This window comes from Leptonychotes weddellii, chromosome 9, assembly GCF_054177405.1.
Source record: "Leptonychotes weddellii isolate Sample4059 chromosome 9, ASM5417740v2, whole genome shotgun sequence".
In the NCBI taxonomy this organism is placed as follows: Eukaryota; Metazoa; Chordata; class Mammalia; order Carnivora; family Phocidae; genus Leptonychotes; species Leptonychotes weddellii.
In genome coordinates this window covers 85,504,889-85,528,212 of record NC_138377.1, presented here as the reverse complement: position 1 = coordinate 85,528,212, position 23,324 = coordinate 85,504,889, and the positions used below count along the sequence as shown (strand labels likewise).

Here is a 23,324-nt window from a genome sequence, read left to right as displayed (position 1 = left end):
ACATAACATAATAAAATTAAATTTAAAAAAAAAAGATCGGATTTATAGCATCTAGTTGCAATAAAAACAAGAATAAAGAACCATACCATAGAACAGCCTTGAAGGTATAACTAAAAGCTAACTTGTACATTTCAAAAATTATCAACTCATGTTCTGAAATAAGAATATGGCCCTAAACTAATTTGCTAGGCTTCAGTCTCCAGCCATGCTCCTTTTATTTTATGCACCTGTTTGAAATGTCTAGAGACTGTTTTATTAGAAAAGGAGCAGGGGCTTCATTACAGAATCCAGCATTTCAAATACAACAGCTAACATTTATTGAATGCTGAATATTATGCAAAGCAATATATATATATTATCTTATTTAATTCTAACAAACCTTATTAGGTAGATACGGTTATTTCCGTTCTTCTGGAAGCATCCTTCTTATAGCCATCCATCTTCCTGCTCCAGTATGCACTTGTTTTTCTGTAGATCTTACACTATTGTTATTCTGAAAGTTCCCTTCCCCATCATTTGGGAGATCCTCTTTTCTTGTCTCCCATCTTGAATCTCCTGCATCTTCCCTTACCATGATGTACTCCCTTATTTTGGTGGAATATATCCTCTGTTACCTTACTAAGAACACCAGTGTCTGAAAATGTCTTTATTCTACCTTCATTATTAAAGAAGATATTTTGGCTGGGTATAGAATTCAATGTAGGAAGTATTTTTCTCCCACAATTTAGAAGGCATTTTTCTCTTGTCTTTCAGTTTTGTGTATAATCTGTTTTGTGTCTCTCTAGCTCTAAAAGCTTAGAATTTCTTTATCTCTGATACTCTGAAATATCACGGTGATATGCCTTGCTGTGCATGTTTTTCATGCATTTTGCCTAATACTCAGTGGGACCTTTTACTCTCAAAATTCATTTGCTTGAGTTTAAGGGAAGTTTCTTAAATGCTTCTTTGATAATTTCTTCCCTTTTCTTTTTTCTCTCTGGAATGCCTGTTATTTAGATGTAGACTTAAATTTGTCCTGTAATTTCCTTATTTGGGGAATAAGTCTTTTCTTTTGTCTTTTAGTCCTACTTTCTGAGAAATTTCTTTAACTCTATTTTCCAACTCTATATTAAACTTTTTATTTCAGTTATATATATATATTTTTTAAAGATTTTATTTATTTATTTGACAGAGAGAGACACAGCAAGAGAGGGAACACAAGCAGGGGGAGTGGGAGAGGGAGAAGCAGGCTCCCCGTGGAGCAGGGAGCCTGATGTGGGACTCGATCCCAGGACCCTGGGATCATGACCTGAGCCGAAGGCAGTCGCTTAACCGACTGAGCCACCCAGGCGCCCTTCAGTTATATTTTTAATTCCCGACAGCTCTTTTTTATTCTCTAAGTGCTTCTTTTTTATAAGTTCCTATTCTGTTTGACAGATGTTTCATCTTTTACCTCTGAGAATGTTAATTATAGTTTTTCTAAAGTATTTCTCCTGTAGTCTGACTTGATTCTGATTCCTCTGACTCCCTTCTTTCTGTTTGGTTCTTGGGGGGGATTTAGTTATAGACTGTCCTCAAATATTTAGTGGTCCTTCACTGTCCATAATATATAAGATTCCAATGTTTATTGACTATTGACATGATGCACTGAGAAAAGTGCCAATGTTACTTTTATGGTATTCTTGCAAAAAAATGCATAACCTAAATTCAACCATGAAGAAACATTTCGTGAACCCAAATTGATGGACATTCTATAACTAGCCATTATTCTTCATAAGAGTCAAGATTATGAAAGAAAAAGAGACTGAGGGTACTTTCCAGATTAAAGGACATTAAGGAGACATGATAACTAAGTGCAGTGTGTGATCCTGAATTGAATCCTGGAACAAAATTAATGGGACAGTTGGTGAAATTTGAGTAAGGTCTGTAGATTAACTAATACTATTACTGGTTTTTTCATACAATTCAATAGCAAACAAACAATCTGATTTAAAAAATGAGCAGATGTTCTAAATAGACATTTTCCCAAAGAAGATTTACATATGGCCAATAGACCCATGAAAAGATGCTCAACATTACTCATCATCAAGGAAATGCAAATGAAAACCACATCAGATATCACCACACACCTGTCAGAATTGCTATTATAAAAAAGACAAGAAATAACAGGTGTTGGTGAGGATGTGTAGAAAAAGGAACACTTGTGCTTTGTTGATGGAAATGTAAATCTGTACAGCCAATAAGGAAAACAGTATGGAGATTCCTCAAAAAATTAAAAACAAAATTACCATATGATCCAGCAATTTCACTGCTAGGTATTTTTCCAAAGAAAATGACAACACTAACTTTAAAAGATATCTGCACCTCCATTGCACTGAAGCATTATTTACAATAACCAAACTATAGAAACAATGCAAGGGTCCATCAGTGGATGAATAGATAAAGAAAATGGTTTTAATCATATATATGGTTTTAAATATATATATATTTATATATATATATATATGGAATATTACTCAGCAAAAAAGAATGAAATTTTGCCATTTACAACAACATGGATGGACCCTGAGGGTATTATGCTAAGTGAAATAAGTCAGACAAAGACAAATACCATATGATTTCACTTACTTGTGGAATCTTTAAAAAAAAAAAAAAAAAGCTCTTGGACACAGGGAACAAATTGGTAGTTTCCAGAGGAAGAGGGTGGGGGTGAGTGAAAAGGGTAAAGGGAGTCAAAAGGTATAAACTTACAGTTAAGATAAATTAATCATGAGAGTGTAATGTACAGCATGGCAACTATAAATAAAACTGTATTGCATTAAAGCTGCTAAGAGAGCAAATCTTGTAAGTTCCCATCACAAGAAAAAAAACTATTGTGAAAGATGTTAAATAAATATATACAAATATTGATTCATTATGTTGTATACTTGAAAGTAATATAGTGTTGTGTGTTTTTATTACACATTAATAAAAAAAAAGTATGTGGATGCATATATGTAGGAAAATATCTGAAGGAAGTTTATTGAACAGTTAACCCTGCCTCATTCTGGGAACTTGGAGGGACAAGGTTTTTCATAAGTTATTTTAAACACTTTGATAAATATTATGGGTGACAGACACTGTTATGTGTGTAGGTTTTTATTTACAATTAAAAACTTAAGAATAAATGGTTAAATATATGAAAGTGTTACTATTTCCTCTAAAAAAAATAGTATTCCTGGTTTTAATCATTGTGCTATGGTTATGTAAGATGTTAATGTTTGGGGAAGCTGGCTACTTTTTTCTTCCAATATTTTTTCTCCTATTCTCCTATTCTCCCTCTCTCCCTCTCTCTCCCCTCCCCTCTCTTTCTGGCACTCCAATTACACATATATTAGACTGCATGAAATTATTCCGTAAGTCCTCTTTATTTTTCATATTATATAAATTCTATTGCTGTATCTTAAAGTTCATGGAACTTTTCTCCAGTCATATGTTAAGCCCATCCAGTGATCTTTAATTCAGATATTATATTTTTCAATTCTATATGTATTTCAAAATATACATTTGATTTAGTTTTATAGTTTCCATTTCACTACTGAGATTCCCCCTCCATTCATTCATTATGACCTTATTTTCTTTTTAAGTCCTTGAACATCTTTATAATAGCTGCTTTAGTTTCCCTGTCTGCTAATTCCAAGATCTGGCTTATCTTATGGCCAATTTCTATGAATGACTTTTTCTTTTTCTCTTTTTTTTTAAAGATTTTATTTATTTATTTGACAGAGAGACACAGTGAGAGAGGGAACACAAGCAGGGGGAGTGAGAGAGGGAGAAGCAGGCTCCCCGCCGAGCAGGGAGCCCGGTGCGGGGCTCTTTCCCAGGACCCTGGGATCATGACGTGAGCCGAAGGCAGACACTTAACGACTGAGCCACCCAGGCACCCTGAATGAACTTTTCTTTTGATACTGGATCACATTTTTCTGTTTCTTCCTGTGTTTAGTAACTTTTTATGGTATACTGGACAGTGTGTGTGGTACATGATTGAGACCGTAAATTTTACCATCTTTCCCTGAAGAGTGTTGACTTTTGTTCTAGCAAGTTGTTAACTCAGCTGAAATCCAAATGTTATCTCCTCTTAGGTGAACATCAGCTGGAATCTATGCTCAGTGGTCCAGTTGCTGCCTTTCATAGATACAGTTCAGGGATCAGCTAAGAATTTGGGTGGAATTTATGTATAGATTTGGAGGGACTTCTGTGGCTTCTTTCTTGCAGAAATTGTCTCCCTCACTTTCTAGTTATGCTGTTAACCTCAAACTAGGTCTTCATACTCCTCAAGTGAGTAAGATGTCAGATTCCTGCTTGAGTTCTAATCATCCCACCATATGAACTGAAAGTACTATCAGGTAAAAAGCCATGGAAATACGAATCCTACACAATACAGTTTCTTCTTTCAAAGATCGACTCCCCTTCAGTTTCTACTTGCTTATGGTAACTCTAGAGTGCTTTCAAATAGTTTTTATATTTTTTCAGGGTATATAATTATTATCTGCAAAAGGACCAGTCTAATATACTCTATCCTGCCATTATCACAAATTGTACCATATTCCCTTTTATTTTCCATTGATATTGCATAGGATTAAACAGCAACAAAAAAGACTTCTGTATTTTTTATGAATGATGGCAATAGTTCATCAATTTTTTCTAAAAACATTGAGCATATTACTAATCTTATTTTTTCTTTTTTTTCTTGTAGACAAGAGATGATTTCCTAGGTCAAGTGGATGTTCCTCTTTATCCATTACCGGTTGGTATAGATGTCCATGATTTTAATTTTTATGTTTATTCTTTTTTTTCTAATAAATACTTACAGATGCACAATATATAGTAAATGTAAATATTTGATTTGTAAAATGTATACCGCTACTATTCCTCAAGCATATTATTTTCTGAAAACTCATCTCAATTTTCCATTTTAATTTTATTTCCAAGATTCCCTTACATGAACCCTAGTAAGAAATAGAGAGTTGCTGAGGTTGGTTGACATCAGGAAAGCATGTCTGAGGAAAAGCAGTTTGGAAATATTCTGCTGAATACTTAGAGTGGGGAGAGCTTAGTCTCACAGAAAGAACCTAGGATCATTTATGACAATATGGGCATGAAACTGAATGTGGACCAAGCATCTTACCACAATGAAGGAAGGTAACACTCAGGAAACATTTCATAACAAAACACCATTGGGCCAGGTTTCTGACATGGAGGTTGAGAAAAAAAAAAAAAAGTAATGATAATACAGGTTGAATTTTGGAAATTAAGGTGGTGTCTTAAGTAGAAAAGTTAGGAGGAAAGGCCATTTTGTTTTGAAAAAGGATAAATTTATCTTTGGCCATAATGAATTTCAATAGAAAACAGGAAAAATGGAAGCCTAAAGTGGGCAGCCAACAGAAATACAAAAATCAGTTGTGTAGAGAAAGAGACTGGGAGGATTGAGAGTTACCACATCGAGGTAACAGCAGAATCTCTGAGAATGATGGGCTGTCCAAGTAAGAGAGATGAGAGCATCAAAGGCCAGACATTGAGCCTCAGTCAGTGTGGGTCAATCGGAGGAGAAGAACACAAGACAAGGAGAAACGAAAAAACAAACAAACAAGTAAAATAATGTGATGAGAATTTAAGGAAAGAGTTCCAAGACCAAATGGGTAGTTAATGCAAAATGTAAGAAATAAAGAATAATAAAAGCAAAGGGCTGTTGAACTTGATAAGAAAGAGAAGTAATACCTCTTTACTGTATCAGTCTTTTGAGATATTTATTGGCTCTCCACAGTTTTTAGAGATTACACACTTTTGATAATATATTTAATCCAGTCTCACTTTCCAGGCCATTTCCTTTTTTGTTTTCCTAGAATGGTGTCTATGCTCTAACGACGCCCACCTGCTGCCATTGCATGTACTCCATATTCCTTTGGGGCACCAACATGCTAACCACTCTACTTTGTTTCCGCTTCCCTCCATTGGCTCCTCAGGGCACCTGCTCAGCCTGTTTGGTACTGAGGTGTGACCGCCACAAGTCCTAGGGTGCAGAAAGGGGAAAGCCCTGTCAAGCTACCAGTTATAACTGTTTAATGAGCTAAAGCCACATTTTTCTCACTTCTAACTTCAGTGATGGCTTAGATCATATCATGAATATTCCTTAGAAGTACATGTTTTTGGTATTTATAGATATATCTTGAAAACCCACTGTTTTATTCTAGACAGAAAATCCAAGAATGGAGAGACCATATACGTTTAAGGATTTTGTTCTTCACCCAAGAAGGTCAGTAAATACAAAATGATAACATATTAATTTTTTTAATCTCATTATACATTATAGTAGCTTCTTTGGAAATTCATAGTTTAAACCTTTGTAAATAAGCTACCTCGAAATATTATTTTTTAAAAGCTTTACTGTTATTCCTGATTAAAAAGTAATATATGCACAGCACAAAAAATTCTGAAAATACAGAAAAGTATTTTTCATACTTCTTAGGGAAGACTTGTCCCTGTAATATTTATCAGATTAGAAGGTAGAAATTTGCTATTATTGTTTTATTATTCCTTTTATATCTTAAAGTATATGTAATTTTGTCATACTATCCTTTTAAAAATCACAGACATTAGTTCCACCAAAGCAATATCCAACAATGTGCACAAAACCAATTTCAGAAAAACCTAACTACATCTTGCATATGTTAATAAAAAATATTTCAGAAAACCCAAAATTTAGAGAAAATAACATGAGCAAAGACTAGAATTTAAAACCTAAATAACATGTTCATAATTCCATTTTCCTAAACTGAATTATTTGATTTTGGTTAAAATTTTTAAGTTTAAGCTGTAAATAAAACTCCTTTGATCATCTGTACCACATAGTCAAGTAAAATCTAGTGAAGACATGTATGGATTTACTGTCAAAAAAGTCACAGAATAATGAAGTGCATCTGTACAACAATATTTGTCTTGTTTTTAAAACTAGAAAATACATTTGAAAGATATACTGTGGGAACTTAGTAAAATTTTTCATTTAAAAACATTTAATTGCTCTGTAATATAAATTATTAAAGCAAAATAAAAGGGACAGTGCTCTCTTAATATTTACTTTCTATAAGAGAAGTCATATATTTAACTTCTGCAGAAGTCTTAGAATATAAATCTCTTTTCTTCCTTTTTTAGTTTTAGACTGCTTGTGGTATCTGCATACCAAGAATAAATAAATATTTTCTTCTCTTATTTGATTGCCCTAGTAGCCTGCTTTTCATTTTGTCAAATGTTTTCTAGTATCCTTATCTTTAAAAAATATAATTTACATCTTCTGTCTGCACTGGATATCACTGCAAGTGCAGAAAGAACTTTAAATCAATAGAAAATGTACTACATTCTTAGACTTTCTGAGCCCCATTAAGTCCAAACCGACAGGCTTGTTGTCTGGTTGAAAAGACCTGAGGGGCACCTGCATGGCTCAGTCAGTTAAGTGGCTGACTGGATTTTGGTTGGGATCATGATCTCAGGGTCCTGGGATCGAGCCCTGCGTCGGGCTCCCTGCTCAGTGTGGAGTCTGCTTCTCCCTCTCCCTCTGCTCCTCTCTCCACTCTCCCTCTCTTTCTCTCTCAAATAAATAAATAAAACCTTTTTTAAAAAGACATGAAACATATCACTATAAAGAAATGCTTGTAAAAACCATTATCTGAGCAAGTTTTCTGTACATGTCTGTTATGGCAACAAGTCAGTGTTCACGCCCCCTTAAAAGTGGAGACACAAGCCACATTAGTGACCTTGGAAATAAGCATCAGGGATTCTATTGACCACTCAGGAAAGGTACAGTTTCCAAGTTCATGAGAACTGTACAAAGAACACCTAAGAGATTAGGTGGGGTGGGAAAGGGAGTATCTCTTGAATATAGAATAAAAGATGGGACTTTTTTGTCAAGAAAGAAAAGGGGTAATGAGTTACATAACTGATATCTATAAAAATCACCAAAATAGCTATACAGAAAGTGAGGACAAGGAAAGATTTCTTAAGTAAGTAGGATGCTAGAATTGTTGGGGGCCATTCACAGATTTAATTTTTTTTAAGTATTTTTTTTTAAAGATTTTTTTTATTTATTTGAGAGAGAGAGAATGAGGGACAGAGAGCATGAGAGGGAGGAGGGTCAGAGGGAGAAGCAGACTCCCTGCCGAGCAGGGAGCCCGATGCGGGACTCGATCCCGGGACTCCAGGATCATGACCTGAGCCGAAGGCAGTCGCTTAACCAACTGAGCCACCCAGGCGCCCTAATTTTTTTTAAGTATTAACACAATGTACAGCAGCCTTTAGCTTGGACAACTCATTATTCGAAGAGGAAATACAAGATACATTATGAAAATAGAGTAGATAAATTAATGTATGATAGATTCAAACAGCTGTCAAAGAAAGACAGTAGGTCTCTGACAGTTAGCAGGCCTTGCTCTCCACTTTCCTGTCCTCCTCTCCAGTCTGACTAGATTAGTATCCCCAAAGCATATCTCTGAGGATGCCTCTCCCTATCCTCCGAATTCTCTGGCTTCACAGTGTGCACAAAGTAAAATCGAAAGTTCTCTTGTTTCACATGGACCTCATCCTCTGGATCATCCCTACCTCCTCCATGTATCCTGTAGGCCAGCCAAGCCTGATGATTGCCATTCCCTTCATTGATCCCCAGCTTTCCCATCCATTTGCTCATTTTTTACTCTTTTCTCCACTTACATGCTTTTCCCTTCATTGCCACAGATCAAAATCCTCCCCAGTCTGCTGGCACCCACTCAAATGCAACTGCTCGCTGACCTTCTCCCTGATCTGTCACTCACACTTCCTTAGTATCTTATTTATTTCATGACTTTTATTTATGTTTGTTACATTTTGTCCTCCACTCACTCCTTTGCCTAGGTATCTTCTGTCCTCGAGCTTGTCTTTGGGTCTCCTCTAGTAGCTAGTAGGTATTCAGTAAATTTTTGTTAAATGAATGCTTTTCTTCTTAAAGTTTTGCGAATAATTATTTTCTTTTCTACAGTCACAAATCAAGAGTTAAAGGTTATCTGAGATTAAAAATGACTTATTTACCTAAAACCAGTGGCTCAGAAGAAGATAACACAGAACAGGCTGAGGAATTAGAGGTGAGATCTTATAAATATTTGGTTCAACTGAGAAGAAAATATCTCATTTCTTATTTTACTGTACTTTGAAGAAAAAAATAACTTTATTCAATGAAGTTAATGTGTGCAATAAAAATTATTTACATGGGCATTTGTTTATTTTACCCAAGCATTCATTAAACATTTCTTCCTTCTAAGGACATTTCTGTAGAATGAATAGCCATTATTGATGGCATTCTTAAAGGTTAGTGAATAGAGAATACAATGTTTATAAATGAAAGCATTTATTGTAATTAAGTCATTAACTCTTTCTGTTTTTTTAGAGTTTTCTAAAACCATGTCCTTCTCCCCTCCATTAAAGTAAGAATACAATTTACTATTTGTAAGTTAAATATATGGAAATTTTGAGAAGACTCCACTAATTAGGAACTCTTTTATGAAATGTAATTCTTGTTACTTTTCCTCTCATGGTTGGGGTGAGGATGGGAGGGCTCAGAGGAAAGGAGGGAATGAGAGAGGGAAGGAATTCAAGTGATCTAGTAAGAGGCCATATTTATCTGGGGCAAATAGAATTTAACAATTTTCATGGATGACAGGATAAGAAGAAGCTCAAGTTAAGTATTTGGGCAGAGCTACATACATCGAGGGTAAGTGAGGAAGAGGCAGAGAGCATGTATTTGGAATAGAATTGGATGGGGATTTGGAGGCTGGAATTCTCATCCCAAGCTCTGCTGCTAGTGAGCCAAGTGACTGTGTGAATTGTTGAAGGTCTCTGAACCGTAGGCCCTTCATTTGTAGAATGACAGTATTGTACCAGATGACCTCTATGGTTTCTTCCAGCAGAAAAATTTGTGATTTGAAAAGGGGACCCTAAAACAACTGCCTCTTGACATTCCCACTGAAGCAACATTTACTGAAAGCACACAGTATATTGGCACCAATTTGCTTTGAAGAGTTTTCTTGTGTGTGCCTTCCTCAACAGTCATGCCTCTTTGGCTGAGGGTCTGGTTAAGCCTCCAGAAGAACTGTAAAGGTGAGGGACCTCCCCCAGCACTGGACAGTACCTCACATACTCACACACCTTGAGAAAGAAAGCTCGAGAACAAGCCATGCTTTTGTAACAGAGCTTTCTGGGAATTTTTTAAGTAGGCTCCAACACAGAGCTTGAACTCAAACCTGAGATCAAGACCTGAGCTGAGATCAAAAGTCAGACACTTAACTGACTGAGCCACCCAGATGCCCCTCTGGGAATTTCTTATATGCACTAAGAAGAGTTTACTTTATGGGGAAATCTGTAATAATAGAAGGAAAGAACTTTCTTCTTTAAATCACAGAATATAGTTAACCCTTAGTTTGTCAACCAAAAAACATGGTACCCTCTCTTAAGTCTATATTTGCGTATTTGATTACCTTTTCTTTTTTAGTTTTTCTCTGATTTATCATATAATAATCACTTTTTTTAAATTTTAGGTATTTATTGGGTTGAAGTTTCTCTGCCTGGCATTTTGGTACACAGGGTATCTTGCATAATGGAATTCTGTTTGAGATGAAGGATGCCTGCCATAAAGAAAATTCTTTATTTAGTAACTAAAAAAAATTTAACAGCATTTCATTATTTAGGAACCTGCTCCAAGTTTTGCCCACACACACATATCATAGGTACCTTATTCACAGTTCGGTTCCCATGGGTAGAGTTGCTTCGCTTCATTTTGTGGTCTCAGGTCTCAATGTTTGAATTCCCTCAGAATGCACCTTATAATTTCAGTAGATGTAAGCATGTAGGAGTTTATTTATGAAAGGCCCTAGGAATTTAAACACATGAATCTATGCTTATTTATCTTCTGTGTAGCTAATGACCAGAGACATCTTGTCTTTGACATCTAATTTGTAACTGAATATATAAAATTCTATTTAAAGAAAACAGTTGTCATTTTTAAAAGAGGCTCACACTTAGGCAACCTGTATTCCTTAGTATATCAAAGTCTGGCTGTAATAGGTTATTATTTAACATTTGATTTTTATACCCTTTGCAACTTTAGATTTAGTTGTATATATTTTGCAAGACTAACGTTAATGTGTGTTGTAGCTCTGAATGCTTTCTTTCTGATCCTCTTTGACTCCATTCAGTTGTTGGCAATTGCATACTAGCTTTCAAGTTAGTAATTAAATAACATTCATTGATACTTAGAAAATTATTTTGTGAAGAATATTAGCTGATGTATGTTTCATAGGGAGGCATTCTATACAAAAAAAATGAAAACTCAGTTTTTCTAAATAATATTCAAATGTGCAACTGTACTTCCTAGAACTTGAAACAGGTTTTTAAAAATTAGGCCTTTACCTTCTCAAGTTTACTTAGATAACATAAATTCACTAAGACCTTTAAGAGAGAAATCTTTAAGATTTTAAAGAAATAATCTTGTGGTACCATTTTCCTAGCTCTAAACATTTTTACAATCTTTTACAGCAGTAGTGAGGACCCTCTTATTAATAAATTTTATTAATCTACAGAAAAATAATCAATGACCATATTTTTAAAAACTTAACCATTTTTCAAGAGAGTGAAATACAAAAATTCAATTCACCTACTTTTAAAATGGAGACCAGAGAAATAAAATTGATTTAATATATACAAGACTAATTTTTAAGTCTGTAGATCCTACATTATGATCATTTAAAGGAATGGAAAGGAGAAAGAGAAGGAAGGTAAATATAGTTGGAGAGAGAAAGTAAGAGGATAAAGGAAAAGGAGAGAAATAGAGCAATAAAAGAAAGCAAAATTAAAGAGATGTCGATTCCGTAGAAAAGGTAAAAAGGAAAAAAAATAAGAGTAAGAAAGAAAGGGAGTGAATTTACTTCCCATCCAGATCCCTTTTTCCAGAATTCTTTCTGTCTTCCTCTCTCCCTGCCCCCTCTGCCCCCCTCACCTTCTGTCCTGCCTCAGTCTATAACCGATAACCCTCCCCACCAGACCAGCCAGAGAGATCACCCTTGCTGCAGAAACCCCTTTCCTTTTCTCCAGGCTGCCAGAAAACATTCCTTTCCTTCTCAGCTCTCCTCCCTGGCCCTTTCTTTTCAGAGTCAGGCTTCCAACATAAAAGAACTCTCTTCCATCTTCTAAGCCATCCGCTGGCTGGCACACAACCATCCTTCAGCGCTAGATCCCCAGTGCCTCGAAAGAAAGACTGTATATATTAAGGACATTATTTTTTTGCCTGTTATTATGTTACCAAATACATTTCCCAGTCTTTTTTTTTCCACTTTGACTTGGTCATTTTTGCCACGTACAAATTTGGGGGTTTTGTAATCAAATTTGTCAGTCTTTTTCATACTCAAAGGCTTCCCCAGTCTTGGAACATGTTCTTTTAAATTTCAAGTTTTGTTGTAATACATGTTGGTTTTACTTTGTAACATTTAAACATTGTTCAATCTGTAACGTCCTGGTAGAAGGTATGAGGTAGCACCCCACATATTTTTTTTTGTATTTTCCCACAAATTTGAACTGTCTTTATCATATTCTAAAGTCCTATAAATTTGAGTCTTTCTGGGCTTTCTGATTCGTTCTGTTGAGCTGTCTGAGTGTACCTCAATGCTCCACAGCTTTAATTGTTGTAGTGTATGCTATATTTTATTCAGTAGAGTTAATCACTCATTCTTCTGTTTTTAGAACTGTGCTGGTTATTGTTGCTTGTTTGTGTATCTATTTGAAGTTGAGAATTGCCTTGTCCCATTATTTATAAAAATCTGTAAAGTAGGGGTGCCAGGGTGACTCAGTAGGTTAAGTGTCTGACTCTTGATCTCAGCCCAGATCTTGATCTCAAGGTTGTGAGTTCAAGCCCCATGTTGGGCTCCATGCCCAGTGTGGAGCCTACTTAAAAAAAAAAAAAAAATCTGTAATGTAGTTTTATCGGAATCTTGGACACTTTATATAAAATTAACTTGGGGAGAATTGACACCTTTGTGAGGCTGAGTCTTCCTAACCAATATCATATTATGTCTTTTCATTCATTCAGGTCTCTTTTTATGTCTCTTTGGGAGAATTTTTAAGTTTTCTTCACTCATTTATTTCTGCTTCCCTAGCCATATTGGTATTTAGTAGGACCTTTTATTTATTTATTGGTATTTAGTATTGATATTTAGTAGTCCTTTTCTGTTAGGAAGTTTCTTATGTAAAAACATGCCATTAACTCTTGCTACCCTTCTGAGTAATTCCTTACCCTAACTACCCTAGTTTAGGCTTCATGTACATATGCCCCTCACTAGTACCAGAGGAAATTTCCAGTGCTTTACTAGCACTTAAATAAAACAAACAAAGAAAACAAATGAAATTTTATTTCTTTGACTATTTTATGACCTGACCAAAATGCCTTTCCATAATCCAGAAAGAGAAAAGTCAGATGTGAGAATCATAATGGCTTTTCAGTTGCTAGAGAGTTCATTGTAGCAATTATTTCTAAATCCTTTGCCTTTCCCTGTCAAGCCTACACATATTTAGGCTTCATCTAGTGATTTTTTTTCAGGTCTTACTTAGTTACTGATTTCTACCATACCAAACTCCTTTCTCTATGGGAAAGACAATGCCCAATAAGACAATATTCTTGTCCTTCATTCATTTGCTTGTAATTTAAAGAACAGACTAAGGTTACACGAGTTTAAACTGTGTTTCTCAGTGCTGCCCATCATTGTTTGTTTACTTAAAATTTTTTTCTGTCCTGGGCCACCTGGCTGGCTCAGTAGATGGAGCATGCAACTCTTGATCTTGGGGTTGTAAGTTCAAGCCCCATGTTGGGTATAGAGACTACTAAAGAATAAAACCTTTAAAAAAATTAAAATTTTTCTGTCCCTTTTTTCCTATTAGGTGTGTTTTAAAACTTTTTTGAAAAATGTTAAAAGTTTCAAGCAAAATTTACATGTTATCATTTTGCAGAAAAAAGTCTTCATTATCATAAAATGTTCATATTATGGTCTTAAAAGTTGACACTGTGCAAATTTTTCCTTGCGTAATTTCTGGAACTGGATATGCTAATCTCTTTTTAAATTTCCTCCAGCATAATTTATAAGGTTAAAAAAATTAATCATAAACTTAATTGTTACCACTCTGTTTTTCAGCCTGGCTGGGTTGTTTTGGACCAACCAGATGCTGCTTGCCATTTGCAGCAGCAACAAGAACCTTCTCCTCTACCTCCAGGATGGGAAGAGAGGCAGGATATTCTTGGAAGGACCTACTATGTAAACCATGAATCTAGAAGAACACAGTGGAAAAGACCAACCCCTCAGTATGTGCTGGTGGCTTTTACATTTGTGATATGAATACATTTTGACCACTAATTTTCATTTTGAAGTTGTGTCTCAAATGGGTTCATAGTAGTATAGGGATCCATAAGCTGTAAAAATGTGAGGAGGATTTTTATGATCCAGGGTTTTAAAAATGCCATCTTAACTGTTTCTTCTTTTAAATGATTTGATAATATTCAAAATTATTGGAGTCACAAATACTACCTTTCTAATTGCTTATTTATGTTAAATTATTTTGTAGCCACAAAGGATAGGTTTTTCTCTTTAGACTTGTTTAGAAAATCTTGGAAATTTTTTGTAGTTTGTTACTAAAATATAATAAAATGTTAATTTCTACAGTACACTATTTTTAAATATAAATTACTTATAAAACATAAAGGACTGAATAACAAGGGTCTTTTGTTAAACACTCATTTGCCAATCTTGTCAATGCATACACAATTTTCAATGCACACAGATCAAGGACAGAAAGAATGACCTTTAAGGTATTCTAATTTATGTCTTCTCAGTGACATTTTTCTTTGATTATCATTAGACTGTGTATTTCTAAATATACATTTACAAATGTCCCATTACTCACATTTATTATCAAATGCCCTTCCATTTCTCCTCCCTTATGGCCTTATGAAGGCTTTCTTTAGTCTTCTACTTTTTGACAGAGACTTGAAATTTTTCATATTTGTCCATTAATTTCTAATTTTTGGCTTTGGTATTTTGTGTCTGATACAGTCCAAGCACTTTCATAGATATTTTCTGTTCTCAAATCCTTCCAAAGCAAATCAGTGATCCTGGTTCTTCGTGGCACAGAAGCATCAATCTCTTAGGGACCTGTACAAATCGTAAAACTGAAGACACTGTGAAAGTCTACAAAATTGTCCTACTGCAGACCTCAGTATTATAGCAAGCCTGACTTGAACAGAATCACATTTCTTTCACTACGGTTGATGTCACTTTCAGCTAGCCTAAATCAGGTATTGAGGAGAAAAAAATCTGAAGCATTCTCTTAGAACCATCTCTCAAAATTATGTTTTCTTCAGCAATAGTACATTAAGAATTGATCTTCCAACTACCCTGGGCTTATATGGCATTAAATAAATTAACAATAATTTTGTTATTAAATATTTTATAAAATTCTTGATCTGAAGGTCTGATTATACTAAATGCAAATAGCTAGAATAATGGAATAAATGGGGTAATGGTGTTCAGTCTGATTTACTATAATGTTCCTAAACTCAGACATGTTTTTACTATTATCTTTTTTCAGACCAGACCTATTTCTGTTAATGATCAAAAACAGATACTATTTAATCTGGGATCTATTAAGTTTTTAATTACAGTGTTTCTTACATGATACTTCATTTTGCCCTCTGCATTCGTGCATGGGGAACTCTACTCTTGGCTTAAGATCAATTCTGGAAAACATTACTGTCTGGTTCTTGAAGCTGTATATGTAACTAACTCCTAAAGCTTCTTTTTTGTAATCTCTCTAGAGCTACTTTAGATTTTACTCATATCATAACATGGCAAAATAATAATATAATGAAATTATTTACAAAACTCTCAGAAATTCATTTATTCAACAAATATTTTTGAGTGCCCTTACATGTCAAACATTGCCCTAGGCATGGTGATGAACTAAAATATCAAAGTCAGACGTGTTATATATTTTCACAAAACCTTAATTGCACAAGGTACTCTGAAGAAACCAATGTGCCATGACTTCATCTGTGTGTGTTGAAATAGGCTTTGGCCCAAACCAGTGAATTCTAATCTAAGGTATTTTTTTTAAATGATCATAGCATCTTTGACTATCATTTTAACTATCTTCAGACATGAGTGATGGTTTTTCTATTTCTAATCCAGGGACAACCTAACAGATGCTGAGAACGGTAACATACAACTGCAAGCACAGCGTGCATTTACCACCAGGCGGCAGATATCTGAGGAGACAGAAAGTGTGGATAATCGAGAGTCTTCCGAGGTAGAAAGAATTTTCTTGTTCTTGTCCATAGACACATGTTACAGCAGTAAGATTAAAGTATGTGTGGCTTAAGATTATTCTGTTTGTTTTAGAACTGGGAAATTATAAGAGAAGATGAAGCCACCATGTATAGCAATCAGGCCTTCCCATCATCTCCAGCATCAAATAACTTGGATGTTCAGACTCATCTTGCAGAAGAATTGAATGCCAGACTCACAATTTGTAGAAATTCAGCCACCGGCCAGCCAGTATCCAGCTCGGTAAGATGCTCTTAGATTTTGTTGTAGCTTCAGGATTTTATATTATATATATTATTCCATTGGTTATCCAACATTTACATAAAATTTTGTCTTTTATCCCTGGTTTTATTGAGATGTAATTGACAGACAACACTGGATTAGTTTAAGGTATACAACATAATGATGTGATATACATATATATATATATATATAAAATAGCAAAATTACTACCACACGAAGTCTAGTTAACATCTATTATCCCACATAGCTACAAATTTTTTTCTTGTGATGAGAAAAATTATGTCTTAAATGGCATATAATAGTGTGTTAGGGACTTTAGGACTTTACGGTATGGTCATTTTTTCGAATATCTCCACTAATAGTATGGAGCAGAGTCATGGATAACCCAAATGGTCATTGGAGTCTAAATAGCCATTACATAAACCAGTGCCTCCCAGCCAAAGACCCTCAGGAACACACCTGTAATTAAACATGTTGGGTTTATTACTCATTTCAGCAAGGAGAACACACACCCTGAGTGTCTCAGTAAGAGTATGTTAGAAGGGGCGCCTGGGTGGCTCAGTCTTTAAAGAGTCTGCCTTCGGCTTAGGTTATGGTCCCAGGGTCCTGGGATCGAGCCCCACATTGGGCTCCCTGCTCGGCGGGAAGCCTGCTTCTCCTTCTCCCACTCCCCCTGCTTGTGTTCCCTCTCTCGCTGTCTCTTTCTCTGTCAAATAAATAAATAAAATCTTAAAAAAAAAAAAAAAAGAGTATGTTAGAAAAGACTTTTGGAGGATTTGGGTTCATGTTAGGTGATTTTGAGGATGGTTTAAGGAAGCAGGACTTTGCTCTGCCCTGGATGCTGTGAGGAAGCAAGAGTGTGGGGTGCCTGGGTGGCTCAGTTAATTAAACGTCTGACTCTTGATCTCAGGTCTTGATCTCTGGGTTGTGAGTTCAGGCCCCATATTGGGCTCCATGCTGGGTGTGGACCCACTTAAAAGAAAAAAAAAAGCAGGAATGATTCTGTGATTGTGTGTCTCAAATCTTATGTATAGCGAGGCTAAAGCTGTAATTCGTAAAAAAGCAGTAGTCACTCAGATTTGCCAAGATGGAGAGATCTTTGGTATTTTGTGACTTGGACAGTGTTCACATTTTGTCTGTGTTCAGGCATGATTACAAAGTGGTCTTGATTTTGCGTTGATCCAACCGATGAAAGCCAAGCAAGTCCTGCATGTCTGAGGCTACTTTTCTCCTCCTCAGTTATACCACACCTGTCACCACACACACGTGTGAATAAGAGCTGACGTACTTGGACTAAACAGGGAGGTAGATGGCATTCAATGAAATACTATGCAGCTATGAAAAGAATGAAGTGAGTTTTGGGGGGTTTTTTTGCTTTTTTGGGTTTTTTTTTTTCTTTTTTTGTGTTTCTTTTTAAGATTTTATTTATTTGCGAGAGAGAAAGAGAGAGAGAGAACACAGCAAGGGGAGTAGTCAGACAGAGGGAGAGGGAGAAGCAGGCTCCCCGCCAAGAAGGGAGCCCAACGTGAGGCTGGGTCCCAGGACCCTGAGACCTGGGCAGAAGGCAGATGCTTAACCAACTGAGCCACCCAGGTGCCCCTGTACCTTTTGAATTTCATACCATGTGTATATTAATTTAAAAAATAATTTATTATTTTTAAAGTATTATATGGTCATGGTTAAAAATTCAAACAGTATTGAAGTATATAAAACAAAAATTCAATCTTCCGTCTTACTTCTAACATATGCTCCCTCAGTCGCTATTAATGGTTTGGCATATATTGTCCTAATTTTTTTTTTTTAAGATTTTATTTATTTATTTGATAGAGAGATACACAGCGAGAGAGGGAACACAAGCAGGGGGAGTAGGAGAGGGAGAAGCAGGCCTCCCACAGAGCAGAGAGACCGATGCGGGGTTTGATCCCAGGACCCTGGGATCATGACCTGAGCCGAAAGCAGACGCTTAACGACTGAGCCACTCAGGCACCCCTAAATATTTTCTATATATTTATAAACATGTATGACACACATATATTTGTACCTAATTTTTTTAACCTGAGATCATCTTTTTGGTAACTTAACTCTTTTCACTTGTTGTATCATACATGTTGGACCATTTCAGTACATATAGATGTCCTCTTTTAAAACCAACAAAGAAAAATCATCAAACATCATTCTTTTGTGCAAGTAATCATTAAGATATCTCACCAGTCTCCTACTGATAGACTTTAGATTGTTTGCAGTTCTTTGTTCTTGTAAACAATACTACAGTAGATATTTTGACTTAATTTATATGTGTGTTATAAGTTTTTGATTTTGTTATTTAATAACATCAAAAAATTTGGATAGTGACAACAGCCTGCATATGAAAGCACAGGGAAAGAAAGAATAGGGGGTTCCTGGGGGGACGAGTCATCTAGAATGTCCAGAGGGTGGGTGTTGAGGTGGGAAGGGCTGGAGCTATGAGGAGCAGCCTGGTCTGGGAGCTCACTACATTCTGTGCTATGGATTTCATGCTGGTGACTGTGAGAGGTCACAGAAGGGCTCTGCGCTCGAGAACAATGTGACGGGGTCTGCACTGTGGGGCGTGCTCTGGCCACAGTGCGCAGCATGGAGGGCGGCTTTAAGGAAATCGGACTTGAAGCAGGGAGATCTGTGAGGAGGTTGCTGCCGTGACAGGCAAGGCAACAAATGATGAATACTTGAAATTTAAAAAAAAAAAAACAAAAAACAGAAAACCCAACTTGAACTAAAGTGCAAGGAGAATATAGTTGAGAGCTGGGAAAGAAACAGTAAGATCTGGTGACTGCCCTGCCTGTAAGGGATGGGAGGGGAGTCTGGGGATGAACTGATACCTGAGGGCAGCCGCTGCTGGACTCCAGCCCTTCCCCCCGAAACAAGGAACAGGGTTGAGTGGGTGTGGACAGGGGAAAAGCGAATGAGTGTGGGGCACAATGAGGGGTCTCCGCTAGACATTCAAGAGAAAGTGTCCGGGAGGCTGCCTAGGAGCCAGGGCCGAAGAGCGAGCCACAGGGTGGAAGGCGCTGGCCCATGGGGGTGTGGAGAGCAGCTGAGTGCCACTCCACAGTGGCTCTCCCTTCCACCCCATCGCACCCACCCACCCCTCCACCCCATACCTTATCTGCCACTCAGACACAGATCAAAAACCTAAACCTATTGTCACTTTTTTTTTTTTTTAAATAAGAATCATTCCAGCAGAAGAGGCAGCTTACAAGCCTATACTTTTGAGGAACAGCCTACACTTCCTGTGGTGAGTTTTATCCTCTCCCCTCATTGTCAGTAAAAATAGGAAACTCAAGAACTTTTTTTTTTTTGGAATACTGAGTATGGACATTGGACTGCTTAGCAATGAGCCAATCCAGCACAGAATCTCGGTTCTTGGAGATGAGGTTCAGGAGAGGGGGAAATGAGGTAGGTAGGCGGGGGAGACCACCTCTCCCGTGCTAAGAAAGCAAGGCCCCTGCCCCGGCAACTGGGGACGACCTGTGGGCTTGTGCGCTGAGGCGCTGGGCTGGCTGGAGGTGGTCTGTAGGCAGCTTCCGGGTCGAGACTGTGCTGTCCAGCTGCCTCTGCTCTGGATGCTGGCCCCTGGCATCGAGCTGCAGTGTCTGCCCCATACGTGAAGTGGCACATCAGTCACTTGGGCAGGGGTGGGCTGGTGTTGGCAAGCTCAGTGGCCAGGCTGGATGGAGTTTTGCTCTCTCTTCCCATCAGACTCCACATCCACTGAGGCCTTCTGCCTCCTTCTCAGTAGGATTTCCAGCCACAGCCTTGACTGGGGCTTAGACCTTAACAGCCTCATGCCTGGACTCTTGACTCCCTTTTGGTCTTCCACCCCCCTCTTCCTGACCCAACTCTCATTACTTTGAGTTTATCTCTCCTTGATGCAGCCCCCACTTGTGTCTTACTCCCAGGCTCCCAGCCCCTCAGCCTACCATCCTCCTCATCCGCCCACGGGAACCTCCTGCTGCCTTCACCCCGTCCCTCCTTTTTCTTCCAAACAGGCTGCCCCCTTTCCTGACTCTCTCCCTCCTCTGGCTCTGTGTGCATGCCATTTCCACACGTAGAATACCTCCTCACCTTTTTCCGCCATTTGTAATTTTGAATGGCAGTCTATGCATTAATTTTGAAAAGTGGGGATTGTTTTTGCTTTTATGAAAATTCCAGCATAGGGATGCAGAGGCTCAGAATTCCTTGAACCAAGAGTGGCTCATCCATCTAAAAAGGTGGCGCTGCAACAAGAGAGGGACACAATCCTGTACTGACGAACTGGGGGGGGGCAACTCACTTGTGCCATTGGCCCAGTTAGCGTTGACCGTCTACAATAGAGGAAATGCCACAGAAACACGGCCCTCACCATCCTTTCTCCCACTATTGCCACTTGCCTGTCCTCCTCTGTTAGGCTGGAGCCTGCTTAAGCAGAGACCTGTGGTTTTCTCCCACTGTGCTCTGTAATGTCCTCATACAAGGAAAATGTCGCATTTCTGATCGACTGACAGGCACTCCTCCAAGAAGCTCACCAGATGAGCAGCAGAATCTAGAGATGATTTATATTCATCTGTGTATACACGCACTTCAGTTTTTACACGTACTAGAAAAGCTATTTCCATACCTTTTCCTTCTCAATACATTGAATTGGTTTTTAAAATAGTTTTCTTGAGATATAATTTACATACGGTAAAATCCCTTCATTTTGTACAAATACATGAATTTTAATAAATTTGTACAGTTGTGCAAACATTACCACAATCAAGTCTAAGAACCCTTCATCACCCCAGAAAGTTTCTTCAATCCCAGCACCTACTTTGAACCCCAGGTAACCGCTCATCTTCCTTCTATAGCTACAGTGCTGCCTTTTCTAGAAGTTTCATATAAGTGGAACCATACAGTGTTGTAGTTTGATGTATCTGGCCCATTTCACTTCATATGATGTTTTTGAGTTTTGACCATGCTGGTGCATGTCTCAGTAGTTCGTGATACTCTGTTGTGTAGACGTATCTGCTCTATTTCATTTATCTACTCACCAGCTGTTGGACATTCGTAAAGCCAGGCAACTTTAAATTCCATTATTTTGTAGACCAACAGCTCATCATATCTGTCAGCAGTATCCATCTACCCCTGTGTGTCTAGGGACAGTGTAGCTGGTAAACAGACCAGTGGTGATAGTTTATATGTATAAGACACATTGGGGAAACAGGCCAAACCTTGAGGAGTCTAATCTGGTCCAAAAGACAAAAGGAAGACCAAACCTGGACTACTTTAAGTAAACCTGGGAACAACCAGACCTCTTTATTCATTAGTAATAAACTCATAAGTAGCAACTCCCCAGCCCTTACAGAAAGACGGCAGGGGTAACTTTTGACTGAGCACATATGGGTGATAAATTCTGTAGTTAGACTACCTGGCTCAGATCTCAGCTCCATATTAGCAATGTATCTGTTAGGCAATTAGCCCAATTTTCTAAGCTTCAGTTTCCTTTTAAATAAAAACGGGCTAGTAAAAGCAATGATCTCATTAAGATTTGTGTGGAGGTTCAATGACATGATCTATGTTAAAACATTTAGTGTGTGGTGGTGATTACTGTCATGTTTTGTTAATGTTGGTATCACTCTCATCACTGTGGTCTGTTCTGGTTTTTCTTAAGTGGAATGTGGTACACTTCATTTCATACACCTCAAAATATGATTTAAAAGTCTCTTCATTTTAAAGAGAGAGGGCAGTGAAAAAGGGAGGTAGGTGGTCCTTTTAAAAGGATTGTTTCATAGTCATACTCAGTTTTCCTATTATTCTTCACTGTAGTTTTTGCCTACTTCATCTGGATTACCCCCAGGTTGGGAAGAAAAGCAAGATGAAAGAGGAAGATCGTATTATGTAGACCACAATTCCAGAACTACCACCTGGACGAAGCCCATGGTACAGGTACTGTGCAATCTACCTGTTAACTTGTTTTCTTACATAGTTTATGCCATCATACTCCTCTGGTACATCATTTTGTGGTATATACTGGTTGCCGCTAGCGTCTTCTAATTGTTTGCTGACCTTGGTGCTCCCGTTTCCTATGGATCTCTCACATACATGATTACCACTTGCTATCATGTAAAACAAGTCCAAGTGGGAGTAAAAGGATGGAGCAAATGATCTAGTCCATTGGGTAATTCTGTTATTTGAATGGTTAAAATCATTATTTCTCTAAAAGATAATCTTAGTGATTAGGATCTGTTAAAGAAATTTGCCACGATGACACTTTGTCCTTGGCAACAGCAAGTGCCTTTCGTGACATTTCCTCGTAAGTGTTTAGGAAAATGTTTAGTTTATTTTATCACCATTTCTCTGAGAAATTTTTTAACACTGAGAAGTATAGAGAACAATATAGCAAATACACACCTTCTTAACACCCAAAATTTACCACCATTAACAAATTACCGTATTTGTTTCTAGGCATTTTATTTTTAAAAATAAAATCTTACAGGGGCGCCTGGGTGGCTCAGTCAGATAAGTGTCTAACTTTGGCTCAGGTCCTGATCTCAGGGTCCTGGGATGGAGCACGCCCCCATCGGGCTCCCCACTCAGGGGGAATCTGCTTCTCCCTCTGCCCCTCCCTCCACTCACGCTCTCTCTCTTTTTTTTTTTTTTAGAGATTTTATTTATTTATTCATGAGAGATAGA

At 37.3% G+C, this 23,324-nt stretch overlaps 1 protein-coding gene across 6 annotated transcripts in view; it reads left to right on the top strand.

Annotated features, from left to right (window-relative positions):
* Nucleotides 1-23,324, top strand: part of NEDD4 (NEDD4 E3 ubiquitin protein ligase) — a 121,521-nt gene that overhangs the window by 78,048 nt on the left and 20,149 nt on the right. For 4 of the 6 annotated variants that reach the window (XM_006732030.3, XM_081831109.1, XM_081831110.1 and 1 more), the window contains 8 exons: nucleotides 4,715-4,765; nucleotides 6,210-6,271; nucleotides 9,020-9,122; nucleotides 14,211-14,377; nucleotides 16,260-16,377; nucleotides 16,470-16,637; nucleotides 19,843-19,908; nucleotides 22,458-22,577. In XM_006732030.3, the coding sequence (XP_006732093.2) occupies nucleotides 4,715-4,765; nucleotides 6,210-6,271; nucleotides 9,020-9,122; nucleotides 14,211-14,377; nucleotides 16,260-16,377; nucleotides 16,470-16,637; nucleotides 19,843-19,908; nucleotides 22,458-22,577 (855 nt within the window). The remainder of the gene's footprint in view (nucleotides 1-4,714; nucleotides 4,766-6,209; nucleotides 6,272-9,019; nucleotides 9,123-14,210; nucleotides 14,378-16,259; nucleotides 16,378-16,469; nucleotides 16,638-19,842; nucleotides 19,909-22,457; nucleotides 22,578-23,324) is intronic. The other 2 variants (XM_081831111.1, XM_081831112.1) reach the window with 1 other exon arrangement.